The 12,422-nt window shown below is 53.9% G+C and overlaps 1 protein-coding gene across 1 annotated transcript; it reads left to right on the top strand.

Moving 5' to 3' along the window:
* The first annotated feature begins 3,211 nt into the window (after positions 1 to 3,211).
* FAM131B (family with sequence similarity 131 member B) lies at positions 3,212 to 11,706 on the top strand. The gene is made up of 7 exons (XM_068549600.1): positions 3,212 to 3,358; positions 5,907 to 6,019; positions 6,324 to 6,359; positions 6,676 to 6,769; positions 7,087 to 7,284; positions 8,731 to 8,874; positions 9,093 to 11,706. Exons 1-7 carry the CDS (start codon positions 3,331 to 3,333, stop codon positions 9,563 to 9,565), a joined length of 1,086 nt encoding a protein of 361 aa, XP_068405701.1. The 5' UTR covers positions 3,212 to 3,330; the 3' UTR covers positions 9,566 to 11,706.
* Positions 11,707 to 12,422: the final 716 nt, after the last annotated feature.

Genomic DNA, 12,422 nt, shown 5'->3' with positions numbered 1-12,422 from the left:
GGTTCAATACTACTATAATTTCAAAGTAGTGACGAACATAAAGGATATTGTAAAAAATCTGCAACAACTGTTGTATAATAGAAACATCTGCAATTTTCATGGCTGATAAAGACACAGTACAATACCTCTAATACGACTATGGTTTGCTGCCTACATGCCTAATTTAAGTGCATGGGGAATTTCAGTTACAAGGTAGTGAACATAATTTTTTTTCCCATCCAAGGTTATGGATTCTGGATTCTGTCCATGAATCCTGGGACAAGAGTCCCCATTTTAGGCAGCACTGGCTCTCAACTTGGTTTGTCCTTCTGTCCAAGACCTGTCCACAGGAGATTAGGAGCACGAAGCAGCAACCACAGAGAGGATGGAAGCGTAATTTCACCTTGGTGTTGTGTCCCAAAGGGAACCAATAAGGAAGTGCCAGTGTCATGCTTGGGCATTCTGCCAAAGTCCTATATTTTTAGACTTGGAAATGGACTGATTAATACTGTAATTTCATTGAGAGTTAATCTGTGACTGATGAGTGGAATTGGACGTTTGTAAAACATAGGCTTTCTTCAAGGAATCCCATAAATTACTTGGGATGGAAAGCCTGACAAAAGGCAGGAGAAGAATCTATGTGTGTGTACGTATGTGTGTGTGTGTGTGATTTTTAAACAAAAATTGATATACTGTAATTCTTATAGCCTGCTTTTTTATAATATCACAATGTATCATGAATAATTTTCAACAAATACAGTTATAAGATAGTATTAATGGCTCCATAATATTCTGTTACAGGCATATAGCATAATTTATTTAATTAAGCCCCAGGTTTGAACATGTGGGCTATGTACAATCTTTATAATTATTATGAAATTGTGCTCTGATGGATGCTGTAGATTTAATCTTTGTCCACATGCTATTTTTATTTTCTTAGACTACTTCTATAAATGGAATTGCTGTGTCACAATTTAGTAACAATAGTAATGCATATTTTAAAGATTTTTCGATCTGTACGGTCAAATTGTCCTCCAGAAAGGTTGTTCCTGTTCATAACAGAACTAGAATCTTTGACCTTGGCTCAGAACACAGCAAAGAGACTGGAAAAATGTCTCTAAATGGTGAGAAGTAAGAGGATTCAGTACAAGAATCAGGAAGGAAGCATGCCAGTGTTGTGCCTATGATAGTCTCCTTTTCTCTGATGCTGGAAATACCTTTAAGACAGAATATGGGATGGGACTGAGTCTTCTAGACCTGGGATCCCTTGTGCTGACTTGATTTAAACCATTTGGATAAATCCAGCCTTATACAGCTGTGCTAAGGGGACCCAAGGAAGGGTTTGTATCCATGTTTGGACCAGAGTAATACTGAGAATAGTGGAATCAGAAAGCACCCCAAGGGAAGAGCAGTTTCAGGTGAGAAGGCATGAGCAGAGCTGGCCACCTGGCCCATTACTCCTGACCTGGAGAGTCAGTGCCTTCTCTGCTCAAACAATAGGGGTTTGGGAGCATTACTATAGTAATGGAGGCTGTTTCTTCCTTTTATCTTTTTTTTTTTTTTTAACCATCTTTCCATTTTCTTTCTTTTGCAGCTAGACACTATATTCCAGGAGGGCAGAAACCACGTAGTACCTCTTTTGTATAACCAACAAAAGCTGACATGGGGGGTGGAAAATACTTTCTAATTGCCTCCACTGTCAAAATAAGATAGCAGATCCTGCCACAAAGCATACTGGACAATTAAAATCTAAGCCCACCCACCAATGACCTTTCTCTCTTCTCTCTCATGGTTCTATAGATGTAGATTTGGTTTGTTTCTTCATGCACAGAGACCAAAGATTAGTTCCCTTTCCATCATCCTATCTCCTAGATCTGCAATTAAGTTATTAGTATCTTCCCCTATATCTCTCGTCTGGGATTCCACAGAAGGCAGTGGTTATCACCCTAAAGTTTAGCTTCCTATTCATAATCTAAAGATCAAAAAATTGCATCCATAAAGACTTGGTCTCTCTCCCTGTTCCATGTCCACACCAGGGCCCCCCGGCCCACTGCCCTACTCCCTGTCCAACCTCAGGAGGGACATAAAATCAGGTGGGCAGCAAACAGATCCTAGATTAGCATTTGCTTCTGACATTGGCGCTCACCAGGTCTGCTCTCTCGCACTTTGGGGTACTGCTTAGATAAAAGGGTCTCCTTCTCTCATGCGACTTTTCTGGATTCCACTTCTTGCCTGCTGTAACTGTAGTGCCCACCTAACCCTTGCCACTTAGATGTCTCTCTGTCTCTTACCCAAAAGGCCCTTGGTACCTACGCCATCCGACCCCACTAGCGAGAGGGCAATCCACCACGCTCTTGACCTCTTCTGACATCCTTGCGCTCGTTTGTCAGAGAAGACCGAGGCTCAGAAAAGTTACATTGGATATAAAACTGTCTTCTAGGCAGCCTCAGGTCCTGACATTTTTATTTTCCTCGAGATGGGATTGAATTATCTTCTATCCCCCTCCCCGATCAGAACTGGAGTAAGATTACCTGCACCATCCCCACAACCATGCCCGATTTTCCCGCGAGCGCCGAGCACCGGGAAGTCTAAAACACGATCCACTTGCAAAGACTTCGCGATCTGTTTGGGTGGATAAAACAGAGCACAGGAAACGCAGAGCAACCGGAGCTGCATCCAATCACGCTCCCGTTTGTGTCCCAGATGCAGCCCCAGGAAGAAAACAAGTGTTTGCGGAATTTAGCGGCCAAGGCCCTTCATCCAGGCTTTATTCTCACTCCCGCCCCACTTTCTCACTAGACATCCCCAACCCCGAGCCTCAAAATCAATCCCCCAGATCCGAAGGGTGGGCCCGGGGTTCTGTACCCGGCTTCTGAGACCCAAGGCGGGCATCCTCCGGGTCTCCAGCAGCCCCCGGGCGCGAGCCCAGCGGGGACCCGGCGAGCAGCCCCCGAGTGGGTCTGGGGAAGGGCGAGAGAGGCAAGCGGCGGCAAGGCCCCCAGACAGCCCGGCTCCCCGAGGGAGCGCGGCGGCGGGGTCGGGGGCAGGGCGGGGAGGCGCCGGCGCAGCCAATCCCCGGGCCGCCCCCTCCCCGCCGCCGCGAGCCGAGCCGGGGCGGGGGAGCCAGGCGGCGGCGGCGGCGGCGGCGGCGGCGGCGGCGGCGGCGGCGGCGGCGGCGGCGGCGGCGGCGGCGGAGGCTGCCGTGGGGAGGGATGGAGAGGGGAGGGGGGAGCGGAGCCGAGCGGAGACAGCCGCGGCGCTGCAGAGCGGCTGGGGCGGCGGCGCGGCTCCCGGTGCTCCCCCCGGCGCCCGCCCCGCGTCGGTGAGGGCCCGGCCTGGAGGCCCGGAGCCATGGGCTGCATCGGCTCCCGGACCGTGGGTGGGTACCGCGGCGGCGCGGGCGCGGGCGGAGGCAGGGCTTGGCGGGGTCTGGTCCTCCGGCCCCCACCCCCACCAATCCCCGCGCCCCTCCGGCTCCCTCTCTCCGCACCGCCCGGCCCCGCCGCGCTCCCTCACTTTCCCTCTGTGCCCTCGCGGTCCCTGCCTTCCTCTCTCCTCCCCGCTCTCCCCTCGCGCCTCCGGGCCTTGCATCCCTCTGGACTCTCCGTTCCCTCCGTCTCCCTCCGGCTTCCTTCCATTGCCCTTGCCCAGGCGCGGTCCCTCTCCATCATCTACCCGCCAACGTCCTCTCTCTCCTCCGTCGCTCTCCCCGACTCTCCCGTGCCCGCACCCTCCATCTCCAGGCCATCGGCCTCGACTCTGCCTTCCCCAGCGCCTCCTCGCCCCACCTCCATTTCTGGAGCAGCCCCCGTTCTAAGGACCCCCAGTCTCAGTCTCAGCCCCGAGTCCTTTTCGCACGCCCCCCAGCCCCGGCCCGCCTCCATCTGGCTTGGGTGTTTTGGCCCCATCTCTTTCCCTCTCCGTTGCCTTTTTCGCTCGTTCCTGCCTCCCCCATTTGCTTTGTTCACGTGCATTTTCCCTCCGGGGCGGGGGCGGGGTGAGCCTGGTGCCTCGGGGAGGGGAATGGGTTCCACGGCCGAAGGGAATGGGGCCGGGCTGGGTTGGGGTGGAGGGGAAGAGCCGGGGACGCCGGGGGGAGGCAGGGGGTTCGAGGGCCAGAGAGCGGTCGGGAGCCCGCTCCCAGGAGGGTGGGGCTGGCCGAGCGAGGGAACCCGGGGACCTGACTGCACCTGTCAGCGGGGGCTGGCGGGGCGGGGCCAGCTCTTTATTTACCTTTGACCGGGGGAAGGAAGAGAGGCGCCTCCGAATTCTTCTCCCCTCAGCATTTGCCTTGCTACCCAGTGCCTTCTCCTCCACCCCATGCACCCACTCAGCTCTCACGGCTCAGCAGATTGATTCAACCCTCTCCCCAACCCCCCAATTTTTCCTATTCCAACTCCCAATTTCTCCCGCCTACATGCCACAGTGACCTCAGGCTGAGAGAATAATTCGTATTATTATTACAAACAAACTCACTCTCCGGAAGCCTGATTTCTCTGAGACCCGATTTATTTCCATGGATACCCCCACTTCCTCCTCTGCTTTCCCCTCTTCTCTGGGTTCTTTCCCTCCCCCTCCCTGCCCCCCACGGCTCTGACTCAGCTCTCCCTCTTCTACAAAGGCCACCTCCCCCCACCCCTCTCTCCCACTCTGCCCTCGCCATCTCCCTTCCCCTCAGAGGTTGTCCTCTGTCTGCCCCATTCCTGCTCTGTCCGGCCAGATGTCCGTCTTTCCTCTTCCCTCCCAGCCACGGCCTCTGGTCTGACCCGTCTCACCATTCCCCTGTAGCCCCAAGGGAGAGTGTGCCCACTTTGGAGGCGCCCTACCTCTCTCAGACCTGTCAAGCACAATCCCTTCCTCTTGCAGCAGCTATGTTGTTGCATGCCAAATGCCTCCTGTTGCCCAAGACCCCATTCAATTCACCCCTCCTCAAGAGTGGACGCCTAATCCTAAATTCAGAATCAAAAAACTTTATGTGTAGAAAAGATCTATAAGGTCAGGTGGTTCACCTGGGTCTACCACCCAAGTGATTCTTCCCCAAGGCTTCCAGTTGGCATACCCACCCCTCACAGCAGCAGTCTCCCTTTACAAGGAGCTGTGGCCTCGGCTGCAGAATTACCATCTTCCTAGGTCCTCCAGTTTGCCAGTCAGCCCTCAAACCCTGTCGACCCTCTCCCATTGTCTTTTGTCTTCTCTCTGACTCGAATTCCTACTCTTTTAGTTCCTATTTTAAAAAGTCCCCTGCTCTCCTCCTGCTGTCCCCCTTCTCTCCTCTTTAATCCATCACTTGTCTCCCAAGAGTCAGGTAAAATGATTCCATCTCACTCTTTGCTTTCTCTGCTCTCATTGCTTCTAGGTGTACACACCCAGCTCTTGCCTCTATCCCCACCAAATCTCCTTCCTGTCAGACAAATCCACCAACTCCTCTGGAGGGTCCACTAGGGAAGATGCAATCCTTCCACCTCACAAATAATAAAGCCAACACGTAGGGAAGCTTGCCCCTGGAGAAGTTCTGCCCTTATGTGCAGGAACATATTAGAGGAAAAGCACAGCTCCCGTGCACACCCGTACAGAAACCCTCAGAGATTCCTCAGGATCGAATGGAGACCTGTTTTCCTTCCAAAACCCAGCCACTGGCCCTTCCATTTAAACAACAACAAATAAGGCCACAGAACACTTTTTCCGAGTGTGCTATTCTTGATTGAGCTCAGCATTATTATGTCTCCTAACAAAAATTTGGGGCGAGTGGGGATGTAAAAGAAAATAGGCAATCAGAAGAGGGAGTGGTAGCGGGAGGGTAGGGAGGGGTCTGGAGGGCCTGGCCCCCATTTGTGGCTTCAGCGTTCTGAAGGAAAAGAACGAGGAGGGGCCTCCGGGGTGGGCATAGGGAGGTGAAAGGGAAGCAACTAAGCATGTGCCCGTCTCAGGAAATGAAGTGATTGCCGTGGAATGGAAGGGCCTCAAGGATGTGGACCAGATCAACATGGACATGAGCACCAGCTCGCTGCACGGGAGCAGTCTCCACCGGCCGTCCGCGGAGGTGAGGCCCTCGGCGCCCAGCCGCCCTCCCAAGGGACCTCGGGAACACCCCCGGAGCCACCATGCATAAGCCTAGTCCTTCAGCCACCTTCCTCAATCCCAGGCCAGCCTCCCAAACACACCTCCAGACTGACACGCTCACAGAACATCTCTCCTCCTTTCCTCAAACACAAGCCAAGTGCTCCTCGCTGAGATCCCAATTCCCTGTGTTAATCTCAGGAAAGCCCTCCCTACTTCACACACTTGTGGAAGCCCCCTCTGAGGAAGTGCCCTGGGTACCCACTCCCTCTCCTCTTTCCTCACAGCAAACCCGGACTGACTTCTCCTGGGATGGCATCAATGTGAGTGCAGCGCCCCCCCCCCAGACCTCTCCAGTCCCCCCTAACTCCTCTTCCTTGTCCTCTCCCATCTGCTGCCATAGAGCACAGCGCCCCCTTCCTCCAGCGGGCACTGGGAGCCCTCACCTTCTTTACCTACCCCCAGACTTTCAAGGGTGGTTGGGGGATAGGCCTCCTAGGGACTCCTGGGTATAATGGTAGCCTTACCACCCGCCCTAGCTCATATCCTTCCTCCTGGAAACCATGGACTGTCCTCCACATATAAAGCACCCCATACCCTCTTATTCCTCTGCCCCTCCTCCCACATTCCCTATCCCAGCTCTCCATGGAGGACACCACTTCCATTCTTCCGAAGCTTAAGCGAAACTCTAACGCCTATGGCATTGGGGCCCTGGCCAAGTCATCGTTCTCAGGTGAGACTCTGACCTGGGGATGCGTGCAGACAGGAGACTCCCTAGGGGCTCCTGGTCTCAGTCTCCCTGCCCCTTCAGACCTGAAGAAGACCCTCATCCCCAGACCCCGGACCTATTTGCCCTTTCTGTCAAGCCTCTCCCATCCTCCAGGCTGCCCCTCATAGACAGAGTCTTAGAGCATACCTGCCCCCTTCATGGGATGGAGTCCCATGGGACTAGGGTGGGGGTAATGGCGGGGACGGGGGCGGGGGAGGGGCAGATCTGGTGTGGGTATTGTGTGATGTTCTGGAGGACCTGGGGAATGTCTGGCCCCTCAGGGATTTCGCGAAGCATGAAGGACCATGTGACAAAGCCCACAGCCATGGGGCAGGGCCGGGTGGCTCACATGATTGAGTGGCAGGGCTGGGGGAAGGCACCAGCCATTCAGCCGCAACACAGCCACGAGGCCGTGCGCAGGGATACAGATGCCTACTCCGACCTCAGCGATGGCGAGAAGGAGGCACGTTTCCTAGCAGGTACTTGTTCCCCAGCCCCTCAAGAGACACATTTTCAGAATGGCCAGAGACCGACCCTTCAGCCTGATCCCCTATGGCAGGATTGGCTCTGTTCATGTGATACCATCAGACTTAATTTCCCAACTAGCTCTAATATCAAGGACTCTGACTTGTTTATTCTAAGTACCCTCAAACTTATTTTTATTATCGTCTCAGAAGTTGAGGGGAATTAACATGGGATTGTAGGTCCAACTGATGCCTTCTCTCCTACGTGGTGGGACTATCCAAACCCTGGATTCCCTCAGTACAGGAGGAAAAAAAAAAAAAGGCAGGGGTCTTAGGCTTCAAAAGTCTGTGCTTCTACTCATGTTTTATGATGAAAATGAAAGAAAAGCCTTGGGGTTCTCTTCTAGCCTTTGCCCGTCAGCACACTGCAGTCATGAATTCAATTACAGGGCACATTAGTTGTGACAACCACCAGAAGATCAAGGGACCTGGGTGAGGAGAGGGTGTGTACAGAAGAGCTTTTATTCAGTATAGGTACGAGGCAGGCATACGGTGTACCTACAACCCTGCCCGAGCCCTAGTGGCAGATCTCAATAAGATACCTAGGAAAAATGATAGATCTGGAATAGACAAGAGGGTTCTTTGGTTGGTGGTATGGGTGGTGGAAGAAATATCAGTGGGGAGGGGAGACAAACATGTAGTGGGTAGTGTAGGGCAGCTAGCAATGTAAGCTTCAACTTACTCACGGCTTTGACCAACATGGGAACCCCAAGTCTACCCATCTTCATTATTCTATCCTTCCTCCCTTGTCCTTCCCAGACCTTGAACTTGATACCACTGTGGACCTACAATCCCTCCCATTTAGACTCCTCTGGCCTTGACTACCTAGCACTAGCTACCATTCCTAAAAAAATTCCAAAGATAAACTTCTGGAAATCCCCAATTTCAATCCCTTAGGATATCTCACCAGAAGACCCCCCCAACTCTTTCCCCTAGGAATCCTAAATCTGACCTTCTGGGAAGTCCCCCACGATTTTGCCTTGTTTCGGGGCATATACCAAGGCTGTGCTGTCCAATACAGTAGCCACTGGCCACATGTGGCTATTGAGAACTTGAAATGTGGCTAGTCCGAATGGAGATGTGCTGTAAGTGTAAAATATCGACTGGATTTCAAAGATTTCGTATGAATAAAAGAATGTAAAATGTCTCAATAGTTTTATATGGATTATACATTGAAATGATAATGTTTTATATAGATTAGGTTAAATAAGATGTATTATTAAAATCAATTTCACCTATTTCTTTTTAATTTTTTTTAATATGGCTACCAGAAAATTTAAAATTGCATAAGTAGCTTGCGTTATATTTCTATTGAACAGCGCTGCACTGCTGTCCCCTGCCCCATGCATGTGTCTAAGGCTTCCCCGAGGTATCTCGTGCTAACTACGTTTCTTCTCCCAGGCGTCATGGAACAGTTTGCTATCTCCGAGGCCACTCTCATGGCCTGGTCCTCCATGGATGGTGAGGACATGAGTGTCAACTCCACCCAGGAGCCGTTGGGCTGCAATTACAGTGACAACTACCAGGAGCTGATGGAGAGTCAGGGTGAGGGATGGTTCCAGAATCCGACCCCAGAGGCCCAAGAGGCCTCCTCAACTATCTAGGCTACCTCCACGCATCTCTGTTCTACGACTTTCTGTTCATATAGGCTTTCCTACTCCCCCTCTCACCCCCCGCCCCACATCTCACCCTCAATTCTCTGTGCTTTTATTACTGCCTTTGATATTCTGTGACCCCACCAACCGCCATGATTCTCTTTACAGATGCCCTTGCTCAAGCCCCAATGGATGGATGGCCTCACTCCTACGTGTCCCAGGGCATGTACTGTCTGGGGTCATCGGATGCCTGGGAAGCAAGTGACCAGTCCCTCATTGCCTCTCCAGCCACAGGATCCTATCTCGGCCCTGCATTTGATGACTCACAGCCTAGCTTGCACGAAATGGGACCTTCCCAACCTGCTTCCGGATACTCTGCTCAGGAGCCTCCAGCTTTGCTGGGGGGAGACACCGACTGGGCTCCAGGGGTGGGCGGGGTGGACCTGGCAAGGGGCCCTGCCGAGGAGGAGAAGAGGCCGTTGGCGCCCGAGGAGGAAGAGGATGCGGGATGCCGGGACCTGGAGTCGCTTTCCCCACGAGAAGACCCCGAGATGCCCACCGCTCTCAGCCGGAAGGTGTCTGACGTCACATCCTCAGGCGTGCAGTCCTTTGATGAGGAGGAGGGAGAGGCCAACAACTAGCTTCCTCCCACTGAATGCCCCACCTTCCAATCCCACCTGAGGGGCAGGGCTGCACCCACACCCTCCCTTCCCCCAGCAGTACGGCCGAAACCTGGGCAGAAGACTGTCACAAGCCCAGGAGTCCTTGCCAGCAAAACGGAGGGCCGGGGTGGGATTTTATCCAGGCTTACACTGTAGAGACCACAGGTCCAGGAACTGAGGCCCAGGCAACTAGACGGCCATGAACTTCGCTTGGCTGCGGGCTTCTGGGTCTGTGGTGGTGGAGCTCCAGTGTGTATCCTGAGCACAGGAGCGCAGAGCGGCCCGTGGCCGGCCCCCTGGATCTCAGTTCTTTGCTCCCTGATCTCGTCTTCCAGGAGCCTTGACTGCAGCTGCCTGAAGGCCTCCTTTCTCCACGTCACTCTTGCTTTTCCCGACTGTTTTCTCTGGCTGTGGCCCAAGCTCATCCCTCCTATGAGGAACAGACCTCAGGGGCTGTAGGACATGGTTCGATGGGCACGGGGGAAGCAACATACAGACCACGTCTCCTTAGAGTGCGGGGGCTCTGCCCTCAGAGGTAACTTGGCTTCTGAGATCCAGAGTCACGGAGGAGGTGGACGTGGCCGCTGGGATGCACAGGGGCACAAGGCCTGTCCAGAGACCAGGCAGTCACTGGTGAGACCGAGGACAAACATGGCCACTTGTTCTGGGATCTTGACTATCCTGTGGCTGAAAGGAGGACCCTAAGGACCTGGGAAAGGTCCCCGCCAGGGATGGCTACTCCAGCTCTTGCTTCCCTTTTCTGCCTTCTTCCATCTCCTGCTCTGGGAGCCCCGGGGCCCCGAGGGGGTGGGGGTGACACAGAATGCAGGTGTCCTGGCTAGATGGGGAAGCATGAGGCTGTGTCTCCCTCCATCCACCCCTAATTCTCTGGAGCTGTTTACACTTTTCTCTCTGCCTTTTCTACATTTTTATAACTTCTTGGGGACTCAGGGTTGAGTAGGGTGGAGGGAGGGGTCCGGTGCTGTCAGGCCCCCGGCCGGGGCAGGGTGTTTGCCGAGGAGCAGCGTGGGTTCTGGGCTCCCTTTGCCCCTCTTCACCTCCTCCCGGGGCTCCCAGGAGGGCCTCACAGGTGTCCCCCCACCCCTCCCCAGGCGTCCTGAGGAGGAAGAGAGGAGGACCTGGGTATTCTTCCTTCCAGGATGTTTTACAACGAGGCATAAGCCCCTGAAACTGCTTGCCCTCCACACCCACTTTCCATTCTGGTGGGGACCTCTGCGCAGCACCTGGAGCCCCAGCACTTCTGTAAGACATCCTGAGGGCAGAGGACAGGGTCGAAGGGTAGAGTGAAGAGACGGCAGCACACTGCCCCTCCCCTGCTGCAGCGGTGTCCCAGAATGAGGAGGTTGAGAGTTGGGGTGCTTCTGTCCATCTGTGACCCTGCCTCCATCAAGCCCACAGTGTCACACACTCGCGCCCCTGAAATGCAGCCGAGGCCAGGTCCCACATCTTCTGGGGAGGGGGAGGATGGCTACCTGAAGTCGGTTCTTGGAGGAAACAGGAGTAGGCACAGGGAGCACAGGCAGCTGAAGTCACCTCATCTAAAACTGCTAAAGGGTTGTGCGTGCTCACGTGGCCTCGCTGCTGGCCTCGCCCTGCACTCCTGCCGCAGGTCCTTGGGGTTTTGCGTGTCACAGCTCCCTCCTCTCACGGGGGTCCCTGTTTCCTTACCTTGTGCAACCTGCCCTCTCTGGGGCTCATCCTTTTCTCTTACTCTCACCCCCTTCGTGTCCCATATTCCGCCCCCGGACCACAGCGGACATCCAGTCCAGGGAGTGGGTTCATGCACCACGGTTCCCTTTTCGCTCAGGGCTCTGTGGAGTTAGGAAAGGTCATCTAAAGCAGCGTTCTTTCCTCCCTCCTTCCCTGAGGGAGCCAGACGGTCCCTGCTGGTCCCTGCCAAAAGATGACTAAAACTCTGAAGGGTTCTAGCAGAGTTGGGACGTGAGCGTGAGCGGGGCCCAGCATCCCCGGGTGCTGGCATCTCTGCTGACCAGAGGTCAGGCGGGGGGAGGCGTCTCCACTCTGAAGAGGGAGAAAACCTGAGGCGCTGGCCTGAGACCCTCTCAGGACTCTTCTGGAGGGAGGAACTGTCTCTCTGGTGCTGGGGGGGGGGGTGGCAGGGTGCATGGGGTTTGCTTATAGCCTATTTTAGGGGGAGGGGAGGGGCATGTGCAGGAAGAGGCTGTTGGGGGATGGGGGAGGGTTGCTTTTCCGTTGGGGTTAAAGGCTGTGCCGCACGTTTTACAGCAGTCCCAGAACGGGGCTGTTTTCATATCATGGTAAATGAAACTGCTCTTGCTAAATGATTTTCTTCTGGTGGGGGGGGGTGCCCTTTCATTTTGAGTTCACTTTATTAAAGGAAAATCCAACTCTTCCATCCCTCCCCTCCCGCCGCCCCCGACCCCGCCCCACCCTCACCCACACCTTCCTTCTTATCCTTGTGTCAAGGAGGGAATCTTGGTGAATGAGTTTATTACCTCTTCTCACCCCCACCTGTACATCCCATACTCCGTCTTCCAGGTCTAGGGAATATCCATTTTCATGGCCAGTCTTAGCATGTTTTCTTAATGTGACATTTCCACCCCAGGCCCAAGAGAGATTCTATGACATATATTACAGAGAGAATTATATATAAATATATATATAAATATTATAGATTATATACACATGGGCATGGGCTCGAAGGCCCACTGCCAGTCCCCCTCCCCGGGCTACAGCCTCTCTCTCTCTCTTGGCCTGGGGAGGCGGAAGGGATGTATTGCTGGAGAGGGCTCCAGGCTGTGTTCAATGGCACTAAACAGAATGTGGTGGCACC

This window comes from Eschrichtius robustus, chromosome 8, assembly GCF_028021215.1.
Source record: "Eschrichtius robustus isolate mEscRob2 chromosome 8, mEscRob2.pri, whole genome shotgun sequence".
Taxonomy (NCBI): Eukaryota; Metazoa; Chordata; class Mammalia; order Artiodactyla; family Eschrichtiidae; genus Eschrichtius; species Eschrichtius robustus.
This window is presented reverse-complemented; position numbering and strand designations above follow the sequence as displayed.

Bases quoted from the DNA above. Each gene is read 5' to 3' on its own strand.
- FAM131B (XM_068549600.1), top strand. From the start codon at position 3,331: ATGGGCTGCATCGGCTCCCGGACCGTGG. The intron at 3,359-5,906 runs GTGGGTACCGCG...TGCCCGTCTCAG, and splicing joins CATCGGCTCCCGGACCGTGG to GAAATGAAGTGATTGCCGTG. The intron at 6,770-7,086 runs GTGAGACTCTGA...CTGGCCCCTCAG, and splicing joins GGCCAAGTCATCGTTCTCAG to GGATTTCGCGAAGCATGAAG.